This window comes from Juglans microcarpa x Juglans regia, chromosome 2S, assembly GCF_004785595.1.
Source record: "Juglans microcarpa x Juglans regia isolate MS1-56 chromosome 2S, Jm3101_v1.0, whole genome shotgun sequence".
Lineage (NCBI taxonomy): Eukaryota > Viridiplantae > Streptophyta > Magnoliopsida > Fagales > Juglandaceae > Juglans > Juglans microcarpa x Juglans regia.
In genome coordinates this window covers 86,830-113,373 of record NC_054597.1, presented here as the reverse complement: position 1 = coordinate 113,373, position 26,544 = coordinate 86,830, and the positions used below count along the sequence as shown (strand labels likewise).

At 39.5% G+C, this 26,544-nt stretch overlaps 1 protein-coding gene across 4 annotated transcripts; it reads left to right on the top strand.

Moving 5' to 3' along the window:
- The first annotated feature begins 1,980 nt into the window (after positions 1-1,980).
- LOC121252922 lies at positions 1,981-25,456 on the top strand. Of its 4 annotated transcripts, XM_041152771.1 has the most exons (11): positions 1,981-2,361; positions 3,012-3,220; positions 3,930-4,348; positions 4,411-4,559; positions 11,514-11,627; positions 11,733-11,816; positions 20,424-20,600; positions 22,786-22,942; positions 23,438-23,598; positions 23,690-23,816; positions 24,040-25,456. In XM_041152771.1, the coding sequence occupies exons 3-11, from the start codon at positions 4,031-4,033 to the stop codon at positions 25,375-25,377; spliced, it is 2,625 nt and encodes an 874-aa protein (XP_041008705.1). In that variant the 5' UTR covers positions 1,981-2,361; positions 3,012-3,220; positions 3,930-4,030; the 3' UTR covers positions 25,378-25,456. The 4 variants fall into 4 exon arrangements, with proteins under 4 accessions (XP_041008705.1, XP_041008704.1, XP_041008707.1 ...); XM_041152770.1 differs by lacking the exon at positions 3,012-3,220; XM_041152773.1 differs by lacking the exon at positions 3,012-3,220 and having other exon boundaries at positions 1,982-2,361; positions 4,423-4,559.
- Positions 25,457-26,544: the final 1,088 nt, after the last annotated feature.

The following is a 26,544-nucleotide window of genomic DNA, read 5'->3' as shown; positions in this document are numbered from 1 at the left end:
GGTTGGAAATCAAGACTATTATCACAAGTAGGTAGAACAATGTCATCAGAATAGTGGCAAGCTCGATCCCCACATACCAAATGTCCATGCATCTTTTACTAAAATCAGTATGCAAATCGCTAAACACAAGTTTTAAGAATTTTTGGTGGGGAACGACAAAAGAGCAAAAACACAAGCTATACTTGAAATCTTAGAAATTGATCTGTCAACCAAAAAGAGAAGGAGGTTTGGGCCTAAGGCTAATGGAAAATATGAACTTAGCACTCTTAGCAAAAACAGAATGGGAAATGAGCCAACCCAACTCAGGCTTGTGGCATTCACTATTATCTAGGAAATATTTGAACACAAACTCATTATGGCAGGCAACTTCAAAAGTGGCGGATTCAAGTTTCTAGAATGGAATTTTGAAAACAAATGAGCTCCTAGAAAAAGGTACATGCTTTCAAATCTATAATGGTTATTCGGTTAAAGCGTGGTCAAACCCATGGATACCAACTCTTGGAATTTCAGACCAAAACCTTTGAACCAAAATACTGAAATTTCTCAATCTCTTAAAGTCTATGATGTTATTAACCAAACAACCAACACTTGGAACATTCAGAAAATGCAAACTCTTTTTCAGCAGGATAGAATACGAAAAATTCAAAAAATTCTGTTACCTTATACCAACCAAAGATCGAACTATTCAACTTGGATAAATAGCCAAAAGGGAAATTTTTTTGTCAAAACAACTTACCATCTTGCAACACAATTTGCAAATACACTAATGCCAAATCTTCCAAATTTCTCAATAGAAAAAATCTGGAAACTAAAGATCCATGATCGCCATAAACTTCTTTATGGAAAATCATTTGGAACTTAATACCAACCAAAGAAAGGCTGAAGAGTTTCATTCCAAATATTTCATCCTTTAGCTGCCTATTGTGTGAAGAACAGAAGAAACTACGTTCCATTTTTTTTATTGAATGCCTAATTACCAGAATTCTATGGAGCCAAAGCAGTTGGCCATTAAATCTCTCTTCACTGGCGATCACTACAATGCAAGAATGGATACATATTATCATTGATCCCGAAGTGAAGTTGGGGTTAAATTCTCAAGAAGAACATTATTTCCAATTATTTGCAGTCCCGGTAATAGATTTGATCTGGAAAATGAGGAATGATGTAGTCCATAACCAAATAGTTATTTCTCTAGAGAAGGAAAATGAGAAGTTGGATGCTTCATACCAAGAAAATTTACATGCATGGAAACAAAATGCGAAATCAAGTCAATAACAGAAATGGCAAGCCCCATCCAGATATCAAACAAGCATATCTTTTTAGATGCATAGTAAGAGATTCTTTCTCGACCTCTTCAGCGGTGAGTCGAGCCTCAGAGGGGAATATTTTAAAAATTTGGACAGAAAAAATGCTACCACAATCCCCATCATAGTAGAAGCCTAGACAACAAAGTTTGCAATAAAAATGGCAAAACAATCACAAAAGGCTTTAACAATCCTAGAAAGAGATGCACAGGCAGTGATTTCGGCAATCCAAGGTGAATTGACTGTTTGGAAAATTAATCTCATTATTGAAGACATTGCTCAAGTGTTGAAAAATCATAACAACAGGAGTATTAGAAAAATAGATCAATATCAAAATTGATGTGCGCACTCGGTGTTACAATGAGCAGCAACAAACCTTGTTTTAGGTAGCATACCCATAGAAAAACTACATTTTTACATTTTACATATTGACAGCGGGAATGATCCTCCCTTACTAGCTTGTAATTTTCATCTTATTTATGAAAGCAGGCTTGATCAGAAAAAAAAAAAATATTTGCTAATAAAGGGGCTCACTGTTTGGCCAAAGGGGCTTTATGTTTACAAGAGGATGTAACAGGTATAGGGGATGTCCTTTAACATTCATCGTTTAATTAACGAAGTTTGCGTTGCGATGATAGATAGATAGATAGATGATGAAAAAAAGAAGAAAAAAGTCATGGCCCAGAGCTAAGCCGCGCCCTTGAGCGCCAAGTAAACTATTCAATGTAAACCTTAACGGTTGAGATAAACCACACAAACTCGTCTGATTCAGATTCTCCAGCACTCTGTCCCCTCCCTACTCCCACTCCATCGTGTTGCGCGTGTGCGTCTGCGAGTGCGTCTCTCTCTCTCTCTCTCCCCTTCCCACACGCTCTCTCCTTCCCATAACCAACCGGATAATACCCAAGCCTTTTCTGTCTATCGTTACTCCTACGTTTGCCCTCAGCATATTGGTGGGGTGGAGGCCGAAATCTCAAAGATTCGCGTGAAATCCGTGGACTCCAGTTTCTTACGCCCTTTCCTCTGAGAACAGCGTTGGAGAATATCACAGCTAATTGTATCGTTCGTTTCAATTTCTAGGGTTTTCTATTCCAATTTCAATGACTTGAAGAGTTTTCCTATTTGTTTCCTTGTCATACAAGTACTTTTCGCGTTAGCACTTGACAAAGTTTGTTTCTTTCTGAAATCTAATTCTACTGGGGAAAGGTTTATTCTTTGTCCTTCCAAGCGCTATTTTCTTTTCTTTTGTTTTTTAGTTTTTAGTTTTTTTGTTGTCGCTGAAGATGCCCATAGAAGCTTTGAATATGTTGCTGTCTTCCTTTTTAGTTTTGTTTTAAAAGAAATTATTATTGTTGAAGGGGTCACAATACTTGTGCTTCAGCTTCTTCCATACCGTACTTTGGATGGTCATTATTTCTCGAAACTTGTTCTTAGAGTCCAAAACTGGACACTGACCCCTGTTAGTTGCATTGGTTATGTCTATCACGTGGTTTGGGGTTTATAAGTTGATTTTTCTTTTTATGATTGCGAATTTATGGACGGCATTGTAAACAGTGATTTTGAACTGCCTACTGTTTGTCTGACGGAGCTCTGATTGGTCAATTTGGGAACTTGGGGTGGTAATGTGTAGGAATGCTGATGTTGTTCTTTATTAGTTTTGCTGATATTTAAGGATTATTCTTATCTCAAATTTACAATCAAACCCAGCACGGAGATGGTGATGGACGCTGCTCTTGATGATTACAGCCTCATTCCCGGGGCTGTTAGATGCAGTGTTGTTAATGCCGTTCGAGTTTACTTCTGACTCCAACCCAATCTCCTTCTCGGCTTTACAATTATGAGAAAGATGGCCTAATGTTTTGCTGGGATTACAGCAGAATCACGGTTTCTTCTTCTTTGAATAATGCAGTTACTAGGTGTTAAATCTCTCTTTGCTCCATGAGGTTCAATGTGTCCTTTCTGGAAATAATATTGTTCAAATCTCATTATGGTGTGCATTTGCTCGCCGTGATAAATATCCTGCCAAAAAATTGTTTTATGTAAGAGTGAGGAGCCATCTTAGTCAGTTGACTCTGTATTCCACCTATAGTTAATCAATCTATTAATATAGAATTATCTATATGGAAGTAATCCCTAATCATCTGATTATCATTGAATTGCTGTATGATGTATGCAATAGTGGGGGGCATTATACTTATTGTGTACTTGGGCTATGCCTTTATTCTATCAAGAAAGTTTCTCTTATATAAAAAAATAGTGGGCGACATTATTGAGGAATTACTGACCCTATCAAAAAATTAAAAGTGAATATGATCCAATCATTGATCTAAATTAGCATGGATTCCTCCCCACAGATCTAATGGTAATTTTCTTCATATTAAGGAGTGCTCGACATTGTTCATTCTGTTTTGTTGGGCCTTAGATTACAATGATTCTATTACACTGACTTTCTCAGCATAATGCAATGAATGCAAGCAATGATTAAGATATCTCATATTTTACACTAAATAGGTCAGAAAGGAAAAAAAAGGGGGGCGGGGGCACTCATTTTGCAACTTCTTGGGCTTATATGTGGTTGATTGTTTACAGTATTTGACATATTTCTCTAATATATGATTGTTTCAGGTTGTATAGGGGGAAAAAGTATGCGTTAAGGATGATGAAGACATTATTTTACATTATGTTGGTGTAAATTCCTGCCACATATTTTGTTTACATCTTTGCCAATGGCGGCTGATCAGCGGAGAAAACGATTACTTGGTGTGAGCATTAGAAGTTCCAGTTCTAGGCAGCAGCATGGAGTGAGAAGGAAGAATTTAGAATTGCCACATAATGACTCAAACATGAAATCTCATATTTCTCTTGAGTGGGATGACAATCAAAAAAGGATTGTTGCTAAAAGGGAACAAATTAGCATAAGTTGGAGATATTTGAGGCCATTTAATGATTCTATTCCTCATCATCAGAACATCTTAGCAGATGTATTTGCTATTCCTCAAGAAATTTTTGAGTTAGAGAATTTGACACATGTTCTCTCTTATGAGGTACCTTTATGATACTTAGAAATGTTTTTCTAGTTTGAGACTGCTTTATGTATTTTGTGCGGAACTTATTACAGGTTTGGCAGAGTCATCTATCAGAGAATGAGAGAAACTTTCTCGCGGAGCTTCTACCTAGAGGATTAGAGCCCCAACAAGTTGTGCAGGCATTGGTCGCAGGGGATAACTTTCACTTTGGAAACCCGTTTCTTAAATGGCAAGTAATCATATGTGATATTCTATTTTAAGTAATTGAACTGTTTTCTCTTTAGAAACAAGGTCTCATTATCAAATACTTGTAATATATGGGTAAGTCAAGACTTTGTTTTCGGACACCCAGTGTCAATAAAAAAAAATATATATGGGCAAGTATTCTTAGGCCTCGTTTGTTTCACAGATGGTTTTAACCCCTCTCTTCTCATCTCAACATTCAAACACTATTCAAACATATACTTTTCAATTTCAAATTTTCATCTAATCATTATAACTTTCCCAAACTTTCAAACAAAACACAATAAACAATTCAATTTTTTCAAATTCCAAAACAAAAATAATATTAAAAAATTATATTCTAACAATATTTTAACTTTTTATTCTTTTTATATTCAACTTTTTTTCTCTCATTTCCCAAAACCCAATAAAACATCATAACTCAAACCATTTTATTACTATTTACAAAGTATCTCACTATTATTCTCATGTCATCTGTGTAACCAAATGAGGCCTTAAATGGAAAATTATATACATATAAACCTCATTATGTATATACTTGTGCTTGCATGTGCGTGTATGTGCTTGCATACAATGTGTTGGTGATGAATGTTAAATGGCTTAACATTTTATTTTATTTTATTGTATTTTCTCTCTCCTCCTTATTTTCTCTCCGTACACTTTTCTTTTATCGTTTGTTGGCTGGTGATGTTGTTCATGGGAGGCTAAGTGAGTGATTATTGCAAGTATGAGAAGGGACACGAGCATGTTGAGTGTTCTTACTATTGATCTTAAGTCTTTTGAGGTAGTTAGAGCTGGGCGATGGGTGCACATTACAGAAAGGGGGTGGAAGTTGGTGAAAAGCCTTCACTTGGAGTTAGCCATGGCATGGTGGTTCACTAAAGCTTTGGAGGATTGCTTGAAGGTGGGAAGGAGGGAGTTTTATACAGCTCACCAAGAAGGAGACATGGGCTTCATAGCCCAAAAGTGTTCTAACTCCAAGGGGCTTTCATGGCGATGGTGGAATACAAACAGGGGGGTCAGAGAAATTGTATTCTCATTCCTGAAGGCAGAGATGGGAGGGGATGGACAAAACTGGTGGAGGTTTTGAGGGAGGCAGGCAGAGAAGGCTGTGTAACTGGGTCGACACCTCCAACGACGATGGCAGCGATGTCGGCATCTCAACCTTCAAAAAGTTCATATATGGAGGCTCTGCAGAATCCCAGTGCTTGAGGTCCTGTTGCTAGCCTTGTTAAGAGGCATGTTGTCGCTATATTTGCAGAGGAGAAGTGTAGAGGGGGTGGTGGCAGAGGAGATGTTGGCCTTAATAAGGAAAACTTACTTCAGGCTTTGTTAGAGATGCAAGACCAGTTGAGTGAAATGCAGACCAACTTAGTTGGATTGATATGGTTTGTAGAGGAAGCTAAAGGGGAGGGAGTGATACGGGGTGTGTTGGAGGATAAATAGCTGGGATCAAAACGGTGTGTTGAGGGAGTTAAGGGAGTGGGGTTGGGCTTGGGCCAAGGGGACGGGCCTGTTGAAGGTTGGTTTGAGGGGTTGGGCTCAAAGAAGAGATAGGAGTTTGGGCTTGCGGGAGGGCCGGGCTTGGGGAAAGGCCTGATACGGGTTTGGAAGCCAGTGGGCCGAAATGTGAGTTTTGGCGTATCGGGGAACACCCGGGGGGGAGGGGGGGGGGCTAGTATGATGGCGCCAACGCCTGGTTCGACGGTGCCACCACTCGCACAGAAATTGTCGCCGGTACTTGGCGAGTCTTTTGGTGGTGTGTCAGAGCCGGTGCTATCGCCGGAGAAGGAAGAGGGAGTATTCGAAATCTGCAACCCGATAGCGTCTGTGATGGATTTTCAAGTGTTAGAATTCAAAGATGGGGAAATTTTGGGGAACAACGAAGGAGGTAAAGGGATGGGATACGTCGGTGAAGAATTTCTAGATGCACAATGTGAACCACAAAACATGTCGGTGAGTCCTGGGTTGCCATAGAGCTTGGTGGTTGGTGGTTCTGGAGAGGGGGAAGGAAATGGAGAAGGGGGAGGTGGAAGGGGAAGGTTCTCTGATCCTTTTTGAGCCATCCACATTAGGGGGGGAGTCCACAGGGGAGGATCCTTCACCGATATGTATCATGCCACCTCTACCTACTGACTGGGTAATAAAAAAGGTGGATGAATTGTAGAGTGTGGTAGGGATTTCGTGTGAGGGATATGTTGATCAATTTAGGGCTTTGTTAATAGCCATTGAGGCAGGCCATCTACAACAGGGAGCAGGGCCAAAAAGAAGTAGGGAGTTGAAGCAGCTCGATTGGTCCATTAACTATGATGGAAAGGAGGGGATTGCAAGTTGTGGTAGGAATAAAGGGAGGGCTGGAATAGTTGATAAATGAAGCCCAAAATTCTGATTTGGAATGTTAGGGGGTTGAATGAAATAAATAAATGCCTCCGAATAAGGTCTTTTAAGACAATGGAAGATGAATATTATTTGTTTGTAGGAAACAAAGTTGAAGATTATTACAAGAAGAACTATTTGGAGTATTTGGAGTTGCCAATATGTAGGATGGTCATACACTCATACTTACCTTCAAAGGGGGCTTTGGGTGGAATTTTGGTTATGTGGGACAAGAGGGTGGTGAAGAACATTGATAAATTTGTGGGAGAATACTCGATGGGGTGTTCCTTTAAAAATTCTTTAGATGGTTTTGAATGGGCCTTTGCTGGGGTTTATGGCCCTAATTTGGATAGTGAACGACGGTTGCTTTGGGATGAGTTGGCATGCTTATGTACTTGGTGTGATGTTACTTGGTGTATTGATGGGGCTTTCAATGTGACAAGATTTTCCAGGGAAAGATTGGGGGAGGGGCGACAAAATCATGCTATGGTAGAATTCTCGGATTTAATATTTGAACTAGAACTCATGGACTTACCCTCATGGGAGGTGACTATACTTGGTCTAACAACCAAGTCTAGTCAAGGCTGGACAGATTCCTCATTTCTCCTTCATGGGAAACACAATTACCATAATGATGTCAGAAAAGACTTCTTCAGGTATGCTCTGATCACTTTCCCATAGTGTTAGATTGTGGAGGAATTCCATGGGGTAGAAGACGGTTCAAATTTGAGAATATGTGGTTAAAAGCGGAGGGGTTTGTGGAAGTGGTTAGGCAATGGTGGGATTCATATCAACTAGAGGGCACCCCGAGCAAGGTCTTAGCTAGAAAATTGAAAGCTTTGAAGGTGGATTTGAAGACATGGAATGAATAGGTATTTGGTAATGTAACATTACAAAAAAAGAATCTCCTACAAGAATTGCAAAGATTGGAGGGTGTAGAAGATGAGAATGAATGCAAATGCCAAGTTGTCTCAGAGGTAGAAAGGTTGATATTAATGGAGGAGATCTCGTGGAGGCAAAAGTCAAGGGCATTGTGGCATAAGGAAGGGGATAAATGTACAAAATTTTTTCATCGAGTTGCAAACTCACATAGGATGTTTAATGACGTGGAGTCCATGACTATTGATGGAGGTTTATCATTAGATCAAGTAGTAATTAGAGATCATGTTGCTGGACATTTTGAACAATTGTTGACGGAACCTTATGCATGGAGACCAAGAATAGATGGTCTAGCTTTTGAGGCCATTGATCAAAATAGTATGGTTTGGTTAGAGAGACCATTCGAAGAGGAAGAGGTAAGACTAGTAATCAGAAAAATGAATAAGGATAAAGCACCGGGTCCGGACGGCTTTACCATGACATTTTTCCAGACTTGTTGGGAGGTGGTGGGAGGGGAGGTTATGCAGGTTTTTCAGGAATTTTTTTTGTTTGAAAAATTTAAGAAAAGTTTAAATGCTACTTTTATGCACTTGTCCCTAAAAGGTTGGTGCAATAGAGGTGCAAGATTTCAGGCCTATTAGCCTTGTGGACAGTATGTACAAGATAATTGCTAAGGTTCTTGCCTATAGGATGAGCACTGTTATGGATAAGATTATTTCTAAGTCCTAAAATGCATTTGTGAGAGGTAGACAAATATTGGATTCGGTTCTTATAGCTAATGAATGCTTGGACAACATGCTTATATCGGGAGCATGGGGTATTTTATGTAAACTGGATATAGAGAAGGCCTATGACCACGTCAATTGGAATTTTCTGTTTTATTCATTAAGTAGATGTGGTTTTGGGGAAAGATGACGGGGGTGGATGAAGCATTATGTGTCAACGGCTCGTTTCTCGGTTTTGGTAACTGGTGATCCTGTGGGTTTCTTTGTTCTTGTGATGGAAGCTCTTAGTAGAATGGTGTTGGCTGCTGTAGAGGGGTATTTTTTTCAGGATTTTCAGCGGGGGCTGCCAACCATGGCTCCACCTCTATTTCTCATCTCTTGTTTGTAGATGATACGTTGCTGTTTTGTGAGGATAAGGCAGGACATATTCAATCTTTGAAGACCATCTTACTATGTTTTGAAGCGGCATCTGGATTAAAGATAAACCTTGCTAAAACAAAGATGGTTGCGGTGGGTGAGGTAAGAAACAATAGAGGATTGGCCAACATATTGGGTTGTGTGGTTTCTTCACTGCCATTGAAGTATCTTGGTCTTCTGTTGGGAGCAACTTTCAAAGCCAAGACAATTTGAGAGGAGGTGTTAGGGAAATTAGAGCATAGGTTGGCTGGGTGGAAAATGTTATACTTATCGAAAGGGAGGCAGATCACACTTATAAAGAGCACTCTATCTAACCTTCTCACATATTTCTTGTCTTTATTTGCCCTTCTGGCAAACATTGCATCTAGGATTGAGAAACTCCAATGTGATTTTCTGTGGAGTGGTCTAGGTAATGAGTTTAAATTTCATCTAGTTGGTTGGGATAGAGTGTGTACTCCTTTGAGTGATAGTGTTGGGGGTCTGTAATGTTAGGTTCTTTAATAAGGCTCTATTAGGGAAATGATTGTGGAGTTATAATTATGAGAGAGAAGCCTTATGGAAAGGGGTGTTGATGCGAAGTATGGGAGAGCAAGGGGGGGTTGGTGTTCTAATGAGGGGAGTGGGGCTTATGGTGTTGGGTTGTGGAAGTATATAAGGCAAGGGTGGGGGGATTATTTGAGTAACACTAGGCTGTGTTTGGGGGATGGCAGCAGAATTAGCTTTTGGGATGATGTGTGGGTGGGAGATTCAGCTCTTAAGGATGCTTATCCTAATATTTTCAAAATTGCACTAGATTAAGGAAGTTATGGTGGCTGATGTGAGGGTAATTAGTCATGGTTCACAGGTGTGGAATATCAACCTCACTAAGGAGGCACTAGATTGGGAAGTGAGTGTGCTGGAGGAGTTCTTCAACCTGCTGTATAACATCATTGTTGGGGTTCCAGCTGAAGACACGATGGAATGGAGACCTTCTAAGAAAAGGAAATTCTCGGTATGCTCTTTCTATGACATACTTTAAGCTTAAACTAGGCCCAATTTTCCGTGGAAGAACATATGGAGGAGTAAAGCACCTCCCAAGGCTGCGTTCTTTGTTTGGACAGCAGCTCTATGGAAGATCCTAACCATTGATAATCTAAGAAGGAGGGGAATTATAATTATGGACTGGTGTTGTATGTGTAGAAATAGCGGAGAAACGGTATACCATTTACTCTTACATTGTGATTTTGCAAGGGACATATGGAATTACTTTTTCAGCAGTATGAGACTAGCTTGGGTAATGTCGGGAAGGGTGGTGGAACTACTAGCTAGCTGGAGAGGGATCACAGGGACACCGCAGAATGCAGCAGTGTGGAAGATGGCTCCTATTTGTATTTTCTGGTGTATTTGTAGAGAAAGAAATGATAGACTTTTTGAGGATCATGAACGTTCCTCGGAGGAATTTAGGAGATTTTTTTTGGAAGACTTTATTTATGTGGGCCATTTCTTTAGAGTTAAATGGTCTCAGCTTCCATAACTTTCTTGTAACAGTTTCTAGTTCTTAATTTGGTGTACTCATACGTATATTTCCGGTGTACTTGGACTATGTCTATCTTTATCAATGCAATTACTTCTTACTTATAAAAAAAAAAAGGCTTAACTATTATTAATTTACTGACACCTGTTTGTAGATGTACTTTTTAGAATGCTTGAATTTTTTTATAGTTCTGAATGTGTTTTGAGTTTTTGTGCATGGATCGGTTATTTTCCTCTGGCTAACTATTCAAATTTAAAGATCCAGATTATGTTATTAATTCGAATATAGCACCTTTTTTTTTTTTTCATTTTTTGGGAAAGTATCTTCTAGGTGGCAATTACAAAAGAAATCCAATAGTACAAAGGACTAGTAGTAATGATCATTGTAGGCTGGCTCATTGGGTTTGTCACCTTTTTCTCTTACTAGGTGAAATTGAAGAATAATTTTTTCATTCAAAAGACGCAAGAAATTCAACTTTGCATTTTAATGCCAATCTTCATTTAGGAGAAGATAACCCAGGAAATTTAGGCCTGGTTTGGTTACACAGATGAAACTATCTCATCTCATCTAATCATTATAATTTTTTCAAATTTTCACACAAAATATAATAAACAATTCAACTTTTTCAAATTTTAAAACAAAAATAATATTAAAAAATAATATTCTAAAAATATTTTATTCAACTTTCAACTTTTATCTCATCTCATCTTTGTAACCATGTAACTTCAGCCTTTTGTTTGTATTGTTTCCTCATTTTGCACTCTGTTGATGGAAATGGTGTATTTCCACCGAAGTTGTATTTAGCTTTCCATTATTTCGATGGCATCTTTTATGGGCCTGAACTGCTATTAGTTTCTAAAATGCTATGGCTGCAATCTTATTGCACTTTAGTCTCAAAGATAGAAATCTGAAAAGCAGAAAGCGAACTTCCATATTTGGTTGGCTTTCAAAAGAAGTGTTCCTTATGTGCTCTGTAATCTAACTCCCAAGTTCAATTTCGTGAACGTGTCTGAAACATATATGCTTGCAGGGGTGCTTCACTTTGTTCTGGCAGTCTTCACCCTGATGTAGTTCTTCATCGGGAACAGTGTTTAAAGGCTGAGAAAAAAATATATTACTCAAAGTTACAGAAGTATCATAATGAGTAAGTTAAGCATCTCTTTTGCTTTATATTTAATCTTGTTGTTTGGGGTTTTTTTTCCTCGTTTAGAGCTCTTCGGTTTCAAATTTTTTATTTTTCTTGTGGCAGTATGATAGGATGCGTACTGAAGTTGAAAGAGAGATGGGAAAATTGCAAGGATCTAGAAAAGGAAATAATGCAGAAACTATGGAGGTTATACTTGTCACATTTTTTAAATTATATAATTGTCATTTTCAATCATATTTTTTGCAAAATTCGATGGGTGCATGATTGTGGCAAGAATGTGTTTTTTGAGAGATATATTTCTGAAACCGACTGCTTTTTCTTCACAATGTAAAAGTAGATGATCTATTGATCCACCATTCTTCTTACACACACAACACCAGTCCAACACCATTACCCAGCGTTTCCTTAAATTATCTATGGTGAGCATCTTGTCTAATGATGCCATATGAAAAAGCTGCTTTTGAAGGAACTTTCGTTTGCCATATACTCTTCCATGGGAACATGGTCATTCTAGGGCTTGTTAGAACTTTGTAAAACGATCTGACAGTGAATCTACCTTTCTTGGAGAGGCTCCAGTTCATCTTATCTATGGTACCCTCGGTCATGCTTACGGAATACAGTGCCGCATAGAACTCTGTGATAGTCTCAAACTCCCAATCTTGGGCTGCCCTAATGAAATCTACATTCTATTGAGGGGAACCACTAGAAAAGACCAAGAGATAAGCTATCGTTGCATCCTTTGCTAGTGTGAGCTCAAAAATGGCAGGGAAGGTGTCTTGTAGGCTTCGTTCACCACACCGTTTGTTATACCAAAATCTGACACGAGAACCGTCGCTTACCACAATATGTTCATGTCTTTGGAAGATCTCCCTATGCCTCCTGATGTATTTCCACAAACCGACCCATATGGGTCACGTACCTCATTCGAGCACCATCCTCCCCAAGCCTTCCCTAACTGTGAATCTATATGGACTTCCATAGGACCCCATTTTCGTGTTGGTACCGCCACAACCATTTACCCAATAGGGCTTGGTTGAACTTCATCAAGTTACAAATTCCCAATCCACCCCCATAAATTGGAGTACAGACAATTGACCAATTTATCAAATGAAATTTGAACTCTTCCCCAATCCACTCAATAGGAAGTTTCGTTGTAGCTTTCTCAATATGGTTTGCAACCTTTGTGGGGGGCGGGAGTAAAGACATAAAATAGGTGGGTAGGTTAGAAAGAATACTTTTAATCAAAGTGAGTCTACCACTTTTAGACAAGTACAACCTTTTCCAAGAAGCCAATCTACACTCCATAGGGGTGATATCCGCATGGTGCGGGGCGGGGGGTACCCTCCCCCGCACCCTGCCCTGCACCATGCCGGGGTTGGGGTTTTTTCCCTGCCCCCTGCCCTAGGGAGGCGGGGGCGGGGACCGTCCCCTCCCCGGTCTAGGGAGCGGGGGAAAAAACCCCATCCCCCCCGCCCCCCTCCTAGGCCAACACTGTGTTTAAAAAAAAAAATTTTTGGTCTAAAAATATTTTTTTAGACCAAAATATATAATATAATTTAAATAATAAATTAAAATTTATAAATATAAAAAGAACTTAAACTCATTAGAGTTTGATTTTGGATTGTTTTGGCCTCCTAGGTCAACCTTTATATAAGAGGCCAAGGCAATACAATAGTCATTCTTAAGCAATGTGGGCTGGGTAGCCCGCCCGCCCGCCCATGAGGGGGCGGGGCGTGGCGGGGGCCTCGCTGCCCACCCTCACACTCCACCTTTTCAATCACACCATTCCAAATCTTCTTTGATTTAGGGGAAGCACCCAATGGTAAGTCGAGATACTTCAGGGGTAGAGATGATACTTTACATATCAAGAGAGAGGTTAAATTCTCCGCTTTAGGGATAGCCCCCACCATCACCAATTCATATTTTGAGAGATGAACTCTCGAACCCGAGACAACTTCAAAAGAAAGAAGTACAACCCTCAAAGATTGGATATGCCTGAGATTTGTTCCACAGAAGATGAGAGTATCATCAACAAAAAACAAGTGAGAAATATCAATGCAGTCATAATCACCATTCCCCACCAAGAAATCGTAGAGAAAACCACATTCCACAAGACCCACAATCATCTTACTGAGAGCTTCCATGATGAATAAAAAAAGTAAAAGAGAGCGGGTCCTCCTATCTCAAACCACAAGATAAGTTGAAGGAACCCGCCGGTGAACCATTCACCAAGATAGAGAAGTGAACTGTAGAGATGCAAAACTATACCCATTTTTGCCATTTCTTCCCAAATCCACATCTTGCAAGTAAATAAAGTAGAAACTTCCAGGTGACGTGATCCTAGGCTTTCTCCATGTATAATTTTCAAAGTAACCCAGGTTCTCTAGATTTGAGTGTCCATTCAAAATGTCATTTACAATTAAGACTGAATTTGCGGCTTCAAAATTAACTTTTCCATTACCGTACTCAATCTGTTCGCTAACACTTTAGAAATAATCTTATAAATCCCATTCAAAAGGCTAATGGGGCAATAGTCTCTTACATCCACGGACCCCACCTTTTTTGGGAATGAGTGCTAAGAAAGTAGCATTAAGACTGTTTTCAAATCTGGCATCAGTATGAAAATCTTGAAAAACCCACATAAGGTCACCCTTGATCACTTCCCAACAAGCTTGAAAAAAGCTCATGGTAGAATCGTTAGGGCCTTAAGCCTTGTCACTAGCCATGCCACAGATTACTGTGCACACTTCATCTTCTTCAAAAGTCCTCTCTAGCCACCTTGCACATTGTTGATCTAATGCTGAAAAAATTAAACCATCTACTTTTGGTAGGTGTGCTGTTCAGATAGGAGGTGTTGGTAATACGGTGCGATGTGGTTCTTGATGACTAGCTGATCCAAGGAAACTACTCCATCTACTATCAACATATAAATGGCGTTGTTCTTCCTATGAGAATTAGCCACCCTATGGAAGCACATCGTGCACTTGTCTCCCTCCTTGAGCCATAGCACCCTTGATTTTTGTTTCCAAGAACTCTCATCTATCAATGTTACCCTTTCAAATTCTGTGACTATCCAACTCTTGCGAGTTCTCTCGGATTCAGAGAGAGTTCTTGCCTCCTCCTCGCCCTCCAAACCTTGTAACTCCTCTAAGAGAGAGTGCCGTTGTTGAGTCACATTGCAAAAAATGACCAAAAATTTATTCATTCCATAATTCCATTGCTTCAGATCATGTTTCAGCCCTTTTAACTTTATTGCCATTATGAAGCTTGAAGAGCTTTGGAAACAGTAAGAAGACCACCATTGTCTTATCCTATCTACAAAACGGTCAGATTTAAGCCACATATTCTCAAATTTAAAATACATTTTTATCTCCTTGGATGGCTTCACATTCTAAGATGATGGAGAAATGATCAAAGCATAATCTGGGTAATCTTCTTTGAGTTACATCTAGAAAATGTAACTCACAGTCTGGAGTTAACAAAAACCTATCAATCCTCGACCAAGATGAGTTCACAATTGTTGGACCAAGTAAATGTTCCTCCCGTTAATGGAATATCCACAAGCTCCTGTTTTGAAATGAAATCAGAAAACTCCCTCATGGCGGGAGTGATGTGGGACACACCCGACCTTTCACTTGGGAAGCGAGTTACATTGAAGTTACCCCCAATGTAGCTTGGTAACTCCCACCAACTAAGAAGTCCTACCAATTCTTCCCACAATGGCCTTTTCTCCGAATTAATATTAGGGCCATAAACTCCAGCAAATACCCATTGGAAACCGTCTTCTAAATTTGTAAAAGAGCAAGCCACAGTGAAATCACCCACACATTCCTCCACCCTTTTCACCACCCTTTTATCAAACATAATTAGGATGCCACCGAATGCTCCATTAGATGGCAAGTATGACCACACATGCACACATTTTGCCCTCTCCATATACTCCAGACTAGGTTTCTTCTAATGAATTCCAACTTGGTCTCCTGTAATAAAAAAATATCACCTTTCCATTGGCGAAGTAAGTTTTTGATTGGAGCCATTTGTTATGCTCATTCAACCCCCTTATATTCCATGATATTATTTTTGGTTTCTGGTTGGAGGAAGTTATATTTGTCAAACGGCGGAAGAGTTACCTTGATAAAGAGCACGTTGTCTAATCTTTCTACATATTTCCTCTCTCTTTTTCCTTTGCCTATGGGGGTGGCTAATAGAATAGAGAGGATTTTTCAAAATTTCTTGTGGGATGGTAATGGTGAGGAAAGAAAGTTTCACTTGGTTAGGTGGAATAAAGTTTGTCTTCCGGTCTCTAGTGGAGGTTTTGGGGTGCAAAATTTGAGGCTCTTTTAATAAAGTTCTTATTGGGAAATGGCTTTGGAGGTATCATATTGAGAGGAATGCATTATGGAGAAACATTGTGGATGTTAAATATGGGAGGATGTGGGGGAGTTGGTGTTCTAATGAAGAGGTGCGTATGGGGTGGGTTTGTGGAAGTCCATTTGGTTGGGATGGGGGGAATTTGTCAAAGATATTAAATACAAAGTGGGGGATGGGACAAAGATTAATTTTTGGCATGATATTTGGTGTGGGGATTCAGCTCTTAAGCATGTTTATCCTAATCTTTCTAGGATTGCTAGGGATCAAGGGGCTGCAGTAGCTGATTCCTTTCATTTTTATAATAATAAGCTTCTTTGGAATGTGGAATTTATTAGATATGTGAATGATTGGGAAGTAATTGAAGTCTCTGATTTTTTTGGAAGATTATATGACCTGAAGTTTGCTCAGGGTAGGGAGGGTAGTCTGCTGTGGGTACATGATGAAAATTCCAGATTTTCGGTCAGCTCTTTTTATAAGGCGTTAACCTGTCATGGTGTCAAAGATTACCCCTGGAAATGCATCTGGAGATCTAAGGTGCCTAGTAAGGTTGCATTTTTCTGCTGGTTGGTCTCTTGGAAAAATTTAACCACGGATAATTTGAGAAAAAGAGGACCATCTTTTTCTTCATTGTGAGGTGGCTAAGATTTGTGGAATGAGATCTTTGATGGGACGGGTATTGCTTGGGTGATGCCTAAGCACGTGGTGGACCTTTTTGCATGTTGGCAAGGTTTCGTGGGGAGACAAAGTAATGTAGCTGTGTGGAAGATGATCCCTTTGTGCTTGATATGGTGCTTATGGTTGGAGAGGAATGGGAGGTACTGCTTACAGAGTTAGATGAATAGTAGCTCGATGGGAGAACTTAGGGGGTTTTTCTTTAGCACTATATGCTTTTGGGCTAAGGCTCTTGTAGGGAATGGAAATTTTCATGATTGGCTTTAGTCGTTTCTTGCTCTAGTTTGTAATTAGGTGTACTCTCTTGTATACTTCCTATGTAATTGGACTATGCCTATTTACTTGGAATAAGATTATCTTATTAATTATATAAAAAATATTATTTTTGGTTTCAAATAGCAACCATCTTTACCCTCCTCTTGAGACACCCCCAGTTAGAGATCTCCCCACCATCATCATTCATTGCCCACGTAAGCCTTTTGAGTTCGCTCTCTCTCTTTTTTAGTCGAATTAAGGGATGGATCAAATTTGGATTGTGCGTACCCGGTCTCTATAGCTGTAAGTAATGCCATGAATTCATCTTTAAAACCCTCGCATGTAATCCCTACATAGTGCTTAATCTCCATAGCTTTTTGAATTAGCCAATCTTACTCACTGGGATGAACAGAGTTTAGAGGAATGGGTTCTTCCACCTCAACAGATGACCTGCTCCTCCTTGTATCCTCCCTCCCTTCGGCCTAGGGTGAAATTTTTAGTCCAGACCGACTTCGCCCCTACTCGGTCTCGTTCCCGGTCCATGGTGTCTCCAAAATTCAGTTTTTGGTCCGGTCCCGGGGTGTGGTTTTTTGGACCGGACCAGATTGAAACCGACCGAATCAGTTACATATAAATTTTTTAAATATTTATATATATAATATATTATTTATGTAGTAGTTGTATAAGTTAATTATATAATTTTCTCTAATCTATCACCATTGATCATATAAAATGTAAAATAATATATGCTATCAATTAACTAATATATCATATGATAAATCATATGATAATATATGTTATTATATGTAGATACATACTCTACTAAATTACTAAGTTAGTAACTATTAACATCATAAATATAATTATAATTAATTATTTTTTTAAAGAGTTAGTTACATAATCCACATTAAAGAGCTCACTTAATTTTGATTTTATTATTTTAATTAATTTTTTGTATTAATTTATCTACCAAAAAAAGAAAAAAGGAAAAAATGTTCCTAGCTCATATGGACTAACCAGACTGATAGTTAACAGTCCGATCCAGTCTGGTCCGGAAAAATGATGGACTGAAATATTCGATTTGTGACCCCAGACCAAACCGAACCAGACCGGACCGGACCGATTACACCCCTACTTCAGCCACCATCTTTGGCAACTGTTGTATCTCCCCTCCCTTGTTAGACTCAAATAAAAGTAATGTTCTTTCCATTTCGACCTTCCCCCTCGTATGCAAGGTTTCACCCACTGATGCCACACTCATAATTGAAGACAACTGTTTCTCGGCTACAAAATCATTTTTCAGCACCAGAATAGGCAAATGCACGGCGTAGAGGTCGGTCATCGGCACAAGTCTCTGGCGTAAGTTTCTGTGGCATCTCGCAGTGCTTCGGCCTCTTGGTGACTTTGCCACCCTCTCATCTGCAAGACACTAAAGCAATGTCTTGGTCTCCGACACGGGGAATGTCACCTTCGCAGCAGTGGTGGTGGGAGGCAGCCTAGAGAACACTGGCGCACGAGTTTGTGCCACCACACTGTATAGTGGCCCTCCTGCTGTTTCACTGTTCAATGTCAACCTCCTCATCTGCATAGGCTCCTTAGTCAGTACCGGTGCTAGGTTTTTGGCGCAGGTGTTGTTGGAAACAATCCCAGGTGTTGCTAGCACAAAGATCTGTGGCTCCCCTGGCCGGTGTATTGGCATCGTAATAGGCCCAGAATTGGATGTAGAACCCTTTTTGAAGGAAGGCTCGATCCGTTTTAGTTTGCATTTCATTCTGGGTGAGCGAGTTGGGCCTATCCGGCCTAAACCAATCTTGGCCTTTCGTTGGTTGGGCATGAGGGGATTCGGCACATTTCCAACCTTGTCTTTTTCCTTTATCAGAATAACATTGGTCTTGGCCTAGGCCTAGGCCCAGGCCCATGTCCACTTTACAAATAAGATATTCTACTGCCTTCTTCAATAAGCCAAGTTCCTCTTTCATACCGAAAAGTTCCTCTTTCAAACCAAACAGGACCCCCTGCTCCTCAGTTTCTGCTGGACAGACCTCGGACAGACCTCCACCCCCTCTTTTTGATACATCACATCAACCATACTTTTCTGCAGTAGTGGTACGCTCTTCTGCTATGCATCCCTTTTTGTCATTCTCGCTTTGCTATAACACCAAGGAGTGGCCCATACTATTGGGCATTGCCACCCTTTTCCTTGCGCCACCCATCACAGCCTCTACATATGACTTGACCTGCCTCCCCATCTCATTCCCCTTGTCTAACGCCATGTCCTGACTTAGAGCAAACGCTGGAGCATTGCTTGTCGGAATATGCATGGACAAAGCATGCTTCATCTCCATAGAAAGGCTTTTTCAACCCTTTCCTTCCATTCCTTCTGAGATAACTAGAATACCTCAACGCCCACTACCACCGTAGTCTGTTACTTCCAAGTAACGCCCGAAAGCATTAGAACGCCTATGAGCAAACAGAGGCTTGGTCCCATCACGATATGTCTTGTAAAAATCTTTCCTTCCCACTGATTGTGAGCACTCTTCCACTGTATTCGCCAGCCAACAAGCATCGGCATGACTGAGCACCATCTCCTTAGTGACCTTCTACTCCTCTCAGTGATACAAAAATGGCTTCCACCCTCCAACGATAAAACAAACACCTTTGTTTCTATTAGTAGGTGTTTTAGAAAGCCCATGCTCGCCTTCTATTATTAGTTGGTGTTTTTGGACTAGATAATTTACGGCTAGCATGGAGTCAAAGCTAGTGGAGCTGGAGGCTTTAGTTTTTCAGATTAAGTCTTGGTTGGCTAGGTTTGTTTCCATGGTTTCTACGGTAAAGGTAATCCCCTGAATGGTGTCTAATGACATTGAATTTTTTTTAACAAGTCAGTTAATGTTATTAAAAGCACAAAGGGGTCCAACCCAAGTACACAGGGTTTATACAAGAGAAAGCTCCCTACTAGGAAAAAGAGTGAAAATAAGAGGACATAGAATTGATATAACTACAAAGGCAAAGACTATTCCTATTCCTATTAATATAATCATTTTACTTATTAAAAAATATAACTAGAAAGGCCTGAACTATTTTGAGGCTTCGAGCCAAAACCCAAACACAACAATAAGTTTTTAGCATCATGGCTTTGAGCTCATCTACAGTCTTCTTTCATTCTTCAAAGGTACTGACATGTAATTGCTCTCAAAATATATATATATATATTTTTTATAAGTAATTGCTCTCAAAATATAGTGAAATGATTATTTCATTCTCTTTTTAAATTGTTGTTAAACCTGCATACATATTGGTTCTTTTATATCTATCAATATGCAGCATGTGAGTTAATCTTGCTGGGATGTTGCTTTAAACCTTGATTTGGTTTTTGAGATATCATATTGCATTTTCTCGGTTTTCAAAGTGTTTCTGTAATATATTGCTTGTTTCTCTCTCTTTCTCTCTGATTCTTTTGTGGGATTTTCATTTTCTTTCTTGTGGTCTGAGCAGGTCAAGAGATGGTTTGGACAGAATAATTCTCTCACGTGGAAATGAGTACATATATCCTGGTCCTGAGGATGATTTCACAGCTACATCTGAATCTTGTTCTGGGGTGGCTGATGACAAAGTATGTAGTAGTGATAACCAGAACTTCTCAGTGATTAAGGGTGCAGAACTTCTAAAAAGGTAATTAAGCTCTCCCTGATTAGCTATATTTTCATGTATATATATTGCTGCAGGATGGATTGCCTTTCAGAAAATCCGATGCCGATCTTTAATTCAGCACCCTCATTGTGGTATTTAGGGTTATGGATTCATGTTGGAAGGTCTATGGTTATGCTTCTAAAGCTGCTGGAAAATCTCTCGATTAGTCTCTAAATAAAGTGGCAGATTACAAAGATATGGTAGGCTGCCGGAAAACCTTTCCCATTGGGACTGGGGTTATTATTTGGAGAGAAAAATTATAAAGAAACCTGGAAGCTACTTCATTCCAGTAAATCTGCAAATTGGCTGATTGCCATAACTAATAGAAGTATGGAGGATCTAAAGCAAAGTCAAACAGTAGGTTATAACCTAAGCACATGATACAAAGACTCGATCTAAGATGTAGCTCCAAGACAATAAAATATCCAATTGGACCTTGCGTTGAATGTAAACCAGAATCCTATGTTTCTTCTGGCTTGAACTTGCTTTTCCGTACATATCCAAATGAAAAGGAAAAAAACTCCTTGCTCCCAATTCAGCAAGGTGGATTGAAATGAAATTTAAATGTGGCTCGTTTTGTGGGATGAGAAGATGAGAGATTGCTCTTGACAAGGCTTTCAGTGCTTTCTTTTTCTCTTTTTCTCTCTGTCATGCTTAGTTGCAAAGTGAATGTCTGTTTGAGAATTCATAGTTGTATACCTTTAAACACGGTCCATTTTATTTGTATTTCATTTCTTTGTCCCACAACAGTCTTGTTTTCTTGCCTTGTTTGTTGTAACATTTAACTAGCTTTTTACTGATAAAAAACATTTAACTAGCTTTTGATCCTAGAGCTAGACTCATGATCGGCTAAAATACATAAATTATTGACTTATGTAATCTACAGGTATACAAAATTTATAACCTGTTTAAAGTTCCTGAAAGTGCAAAATTGGAGAGGAGGCCTAATATTGATAAGATATATGTTGTGAACATGTTATTTTGTGCCATACTGTTTTTTTTTTTTTTTTTTTTTCCGGATAATATATATTTGTTTAGTTTTCTCTTAGCTTTTACTGTTGAATAAGGTTCAAATTCATCTTTATCCCAATTAGATGGACTTGTTTTACTTTAGCTAGGAGTTCAAAAGCAGCTCTTTAATTCACTCAAATGTCCGTGAAGTTTATTTGAAGGGCATGAGATAAAAAATGCCAAAAGGTCTCCTTTAATCATGTTACATAATTTTACATACGATACATTACCATGGGGCAGGGGTTGGGGTTTGAACTCACCTCAGTGCAGACTAGGATATGAAGGCAGACTCTTTGAAAATCCATTGATGTGACTTTCAAAACCAGCGATTTGACCCCGGATTAACTTCTTCTTCTCTTTATATATACTGTCACCAAGTGGTAAAGGTGAACTTGTGTGCTTGAGCCCCATGTCACAGGTTCAATTTCCCCTAGGATCAAATTGCGATTTGAGGGAGGCCATGGCGGTGGGTTGCTGTGCTTGTCTCCCCGGGGGTTTAGGTTCCATGGGCGAGTCCCAAGGGCTCTGCCGTGGGGTGGTTCCCGTCATAAAAAATATATATATTATTTATTATTTATTTTTTGGTTTTTTTATTTTATTTTTTTTTTTTGGGGGGGGGGGGGGGGGGGGGGGGGGGGGGGGGGGGTTCTGTAGGAGGCATGGGGTTGGACATGGGACGTCAGCAACACTGCAACACAGCACAATACCATCAGGCGGACACTTTGTTTTTTGTCTTTCCAAAACAGTTTGCGTGTTAAAATATTTATACCTTACAGAATGAAAAAATAACTGATGCTCTGGACTGGTGCAGCTCTTGCACACCCCCTTTTACTTAGTATTCTCCTTTTTTCTTTGGCAGTATTTTTTATTACCTATTTGGCAAGGTGCTTGGAGACTTACTTTTCTTTGTTTCTGCTATGATGAGCCAATTATGGTTTTTTTTTCCTAACTTTCTTTAGTTGGCAAATTGATATTTTTGGTATCTCATCTTTCAAGTCAATTTATGTTGAATTGGGCTTTTTTGTTCAGTGCTACTAACTATGCCTCATGGTTGTATCGTCTTCTTGTATTAGCTATGCTGAGCCATGGCAGTTTCGTTCTGATGACTTTTTATTCAGTTTTGTTCAAGAATCTTATGAATTAGAATGATTGCCAGGGTGTCTGAGGAACGCTTTATGAAATACGAAGGTAAAAATCTTTGGATTACTTCAGATGATGTGCTTAATTTAGGAGCAAAACCTAGAAATGGAGACAAGCTACACAAGCATAATATCCACTGTAGCGATGGTGCTAATTATATGTCATATTTCAAGGTTAGTTTTTCCTTGATGTTTCATAGTTTGTATCAAAATTTTGGAAGGAAGACAGCAGGGCACTTAATCAGTCACCTCACAGAATAAAGCAATCCATGTCATTTCTTTTATTACTAATTTGCCTTTTGGATGTCCACAAACGAGGATAGGAAGTGGATTTGTCCTAGAATTGAGGCAATGCTAATCATGAATACACTGTTTACTGCCTTCCAGTTATTTCTTCAGCATCCTATACTTTGCATGCAAGTCTCTTATGATCTTTTCAGCCCAATTTAGAGACTCTTGTGGTTGTCTGGTCTAACATATGGTAAGTTGATAAACTTGGAAAGCCAGATAGTCAGCTTGCGTACATGATTATTGACCATACCTTAAATAGAAAGTAAACTGGGTTATATGCTTTGTATGAATATAACTATGGTTTTAAAATATTTCCAATTATTTTTTACATATATCCCAAAGGTTGTTGCTGATAGCGTCGTTGATGATATATTTCAGATTAGCAAGAAGCAACATGAACTTTTCAAGAATATGAAGCAGTCTGGTAAGAGCATCCAGTCTAGGTCTCTTAATCGTGTTTTGGGTAATATTGATAGCTTTCATGTACAACCATATGAAGTATTTGTGGAAGAAGAGCAGAAGAAATTGCATCACCACTGGTTAGTGTCTTGTGAAGGGAACATATCTTCTGTAAACTTCAGCAAACTGTTGGTTCTCTCCTTCTTCATGGTTGACTGACCTTGTTTATAGGTCACAATTGGCAAACAAAGTTCTCCCACTGGCCTATGCTAACTGGAGAGAGAAACAGTTTCAAAGATGGGCAATCACTAATTCTTTGGAGAAAGAAATGAAAGATAAGCGAAAATCTCTGACGGAGGTCTATGACTTTGCCCTATTTCCTTGTCGTTTTTGTTGTTATTACTTTTGTTGTCATTAGTTATTTGTTATTATCAATTGTATGCTATTGTTATTTCTATATCTGAGCATGTAAGTCATTGTAATATATTTATCCAGTAGATCCTTGATTGAGCTTTCTGTGTTTTATTACATCAATAATTTTCCGTAGGGTATAGTGTTGAACCTATCAATTTGTCGTTCAGGATGAGGATAATGAGAACCTTGAGAGCATGCTTCAAGATCAGAATGAAGATGAATTGATAAATGTGTCTGCTGTGGAAGATGATGAAGAGTCTGTTCCTGGCTCCCCCAAGAATGAGTTTGCTCCTGGCTCACCACAGAATGAGGATTCTGTTTCTGGCTTGGCACAGAATCAAGAGTCCACTCCTGGCTCCCCCCAGAATCAGACTCCACAGCAGATTTCTTCTCAGAGTGGTGGCCATGAGGGCAACATCGTGGACGTGGATTCCGAAAACAATGATATCATGTCAAAGTCAGATGATGGTCATGATGATCAAACCATGTACTCGGGAAATTTTAACACTGCTGATGTGGTCAGTCAGGGTATGCTTCTTACTTCTGGAGTTGTTTGGCCAGCTGTTAGCATGCCCCAATCTTACTATGATTCCACGGCAAACCATGAATTCACAGCTGCCAGTGGGTTTTCACTTGAACATTCACAAGTTAATGACCAGCAACGGGCTCATTTGATTGATCTGGAATCTAATTTGCTTGTAGAACACACAGATTTTTTGCACAGACAATCAGGTGAATGTTCCTTCATTTCTTATCCTAACCAAGACCGTAATGAGTTACTTCAATCTCTCTTTAAGAGCCAGGGGATATTGTCCTACCATCAAGAGCAGAAACAGAAGGGTTTAGAATTCCATCCACCAAACAATTTGGCTGTGGAAAATGGTCAGTTTCCTGGGCATTCCCAGGAGCAGGAGCGGAAGAGACAGAACGGGGTTTATGTGCCAAGAAACATCCCGGGGAACATATACTCTGATGGCGTTAGATACTTGATCCCAAGGCAAGAACACTTGTCACAGGTCACTGTGCAGGGTTTGGCTGTCAATACCATCCGCATGCCATCACCTCTCCAATCTGGCTTAAATAGTGGGGAATCATCGAGTCAGAACTGGTTTTCTGGTGAGCATCAAGTTCATGGTGGGTGGACTGGTTCGGATGGTACCAGTCTCCAGAGTCAGAGCAATAGCATGGGGAGTGGAGGTGGTGCAGATCATAGTATATTCCAAGTTCTACCTCATTCTATCCAGTTGCGTCCAAGTGGCCCTTATGATTCGGTGGGCTCCACAGAGCAGTTCACTGCATCGAGGAACTATGGAATGGTGGGTGCATTTACTCCTAGGATCAACAATGTTCTACAACAAATGTCACATCCACTAGACTACTTAAGCAGGCGTGAAGCTGCTACTTCCATGATGTCTGATGATATTGGATGGATGAGCTTGCCACATCAGAATTCTGTTTTAAATGATCCAATGGGAAAACCTTACTTGCGGTCTTTCCCATTTTGAACATCCTTTCCTATTTTTGGATAATGTTTCAGTTCATGAGCTTGGTTAGAATGACAAGGCAAGAAGAAAATGCTTATTACAAAAGTGCACCTGCCGGGACTTCTTTGTTTAGGATGTGACTTTCGAGGTTTGACTCAAATTCATGTCGGCCAAGCATACAAAATCCAAGATGGATTTTTGTACATAACCTATACAAGAGCCAAGTCAAACGGCATGTATATATCTCTACTCTCTAGATGTTACATGGGCAGTGAGAGGTATTTATGGGAAGGGAAAAAATCTAGATTTCTCATAGTTCCAAGTATTTTTTTCATTTTCAGTGGAATTTTCCTTCTATTATTTATTAGCATTGATTTTTGGGACTGTAAATTGCCAGAGGCAGATGGTCATTATTATCTCTTGATTTTTTGAAAAGATTTCTGTTATCGTTGATATTTGTAAACTCTAGGCGTCAAATAAGGTTTTGGAAGCATCACTCTCTCTCTCTCTCTCTCTCTCTCACATGTGCATGAGATTGTCACATTTACCATGTATTTTACACGATGTCACGCATTCAAGAGTGTGAATGGATCTCCAAAAAAATAAAAAAAAGTCTGTGAATGGACATGTACTGTGCATATTACTTCATTTCGTGTATGTCTGTGAGGTCTCTGAATTGTCGGGATGATTATGCATTACTAGTAGTCATTAGACCTCACAGTGAAGCTGTTTATGAGATTGGGATTTCATCATTGGGTGGGTAGTTTTGTTTAGTGGGTATTTTTGTCTGGTCGGGAGTTTCACATATGGCAGCTGCCGAGATTGCTCTTCAAGGTTATATAGTAGGACCAATACGCGCTGATGAGTCGAAGTAAGAAGTTGCAGCTATCGCTTACAAATCTGAAGAAACAAAACAAGCATGTGGCGCTAAAGAAAGTGGCAACCAACCAACGCTTATCGCCTCAGTAGGAATCCCTTTTGAAATAATATTTGTTGATCCTGCTAAATTCAGGCTGACGAAACAAGAAACGAACTAAGCTCATGCTTAGTTGGCACAATTGTAAAGAACTAGGTTGTCGGCAGACCGGATAAGTACAGTTTTGTAGAGCACTTATCATAGCTTCATTGGGTAAGCATGTTCTTTTGGGGACTGCTTGACGTTACCGTTTTCACAAAGTAAATTAATGC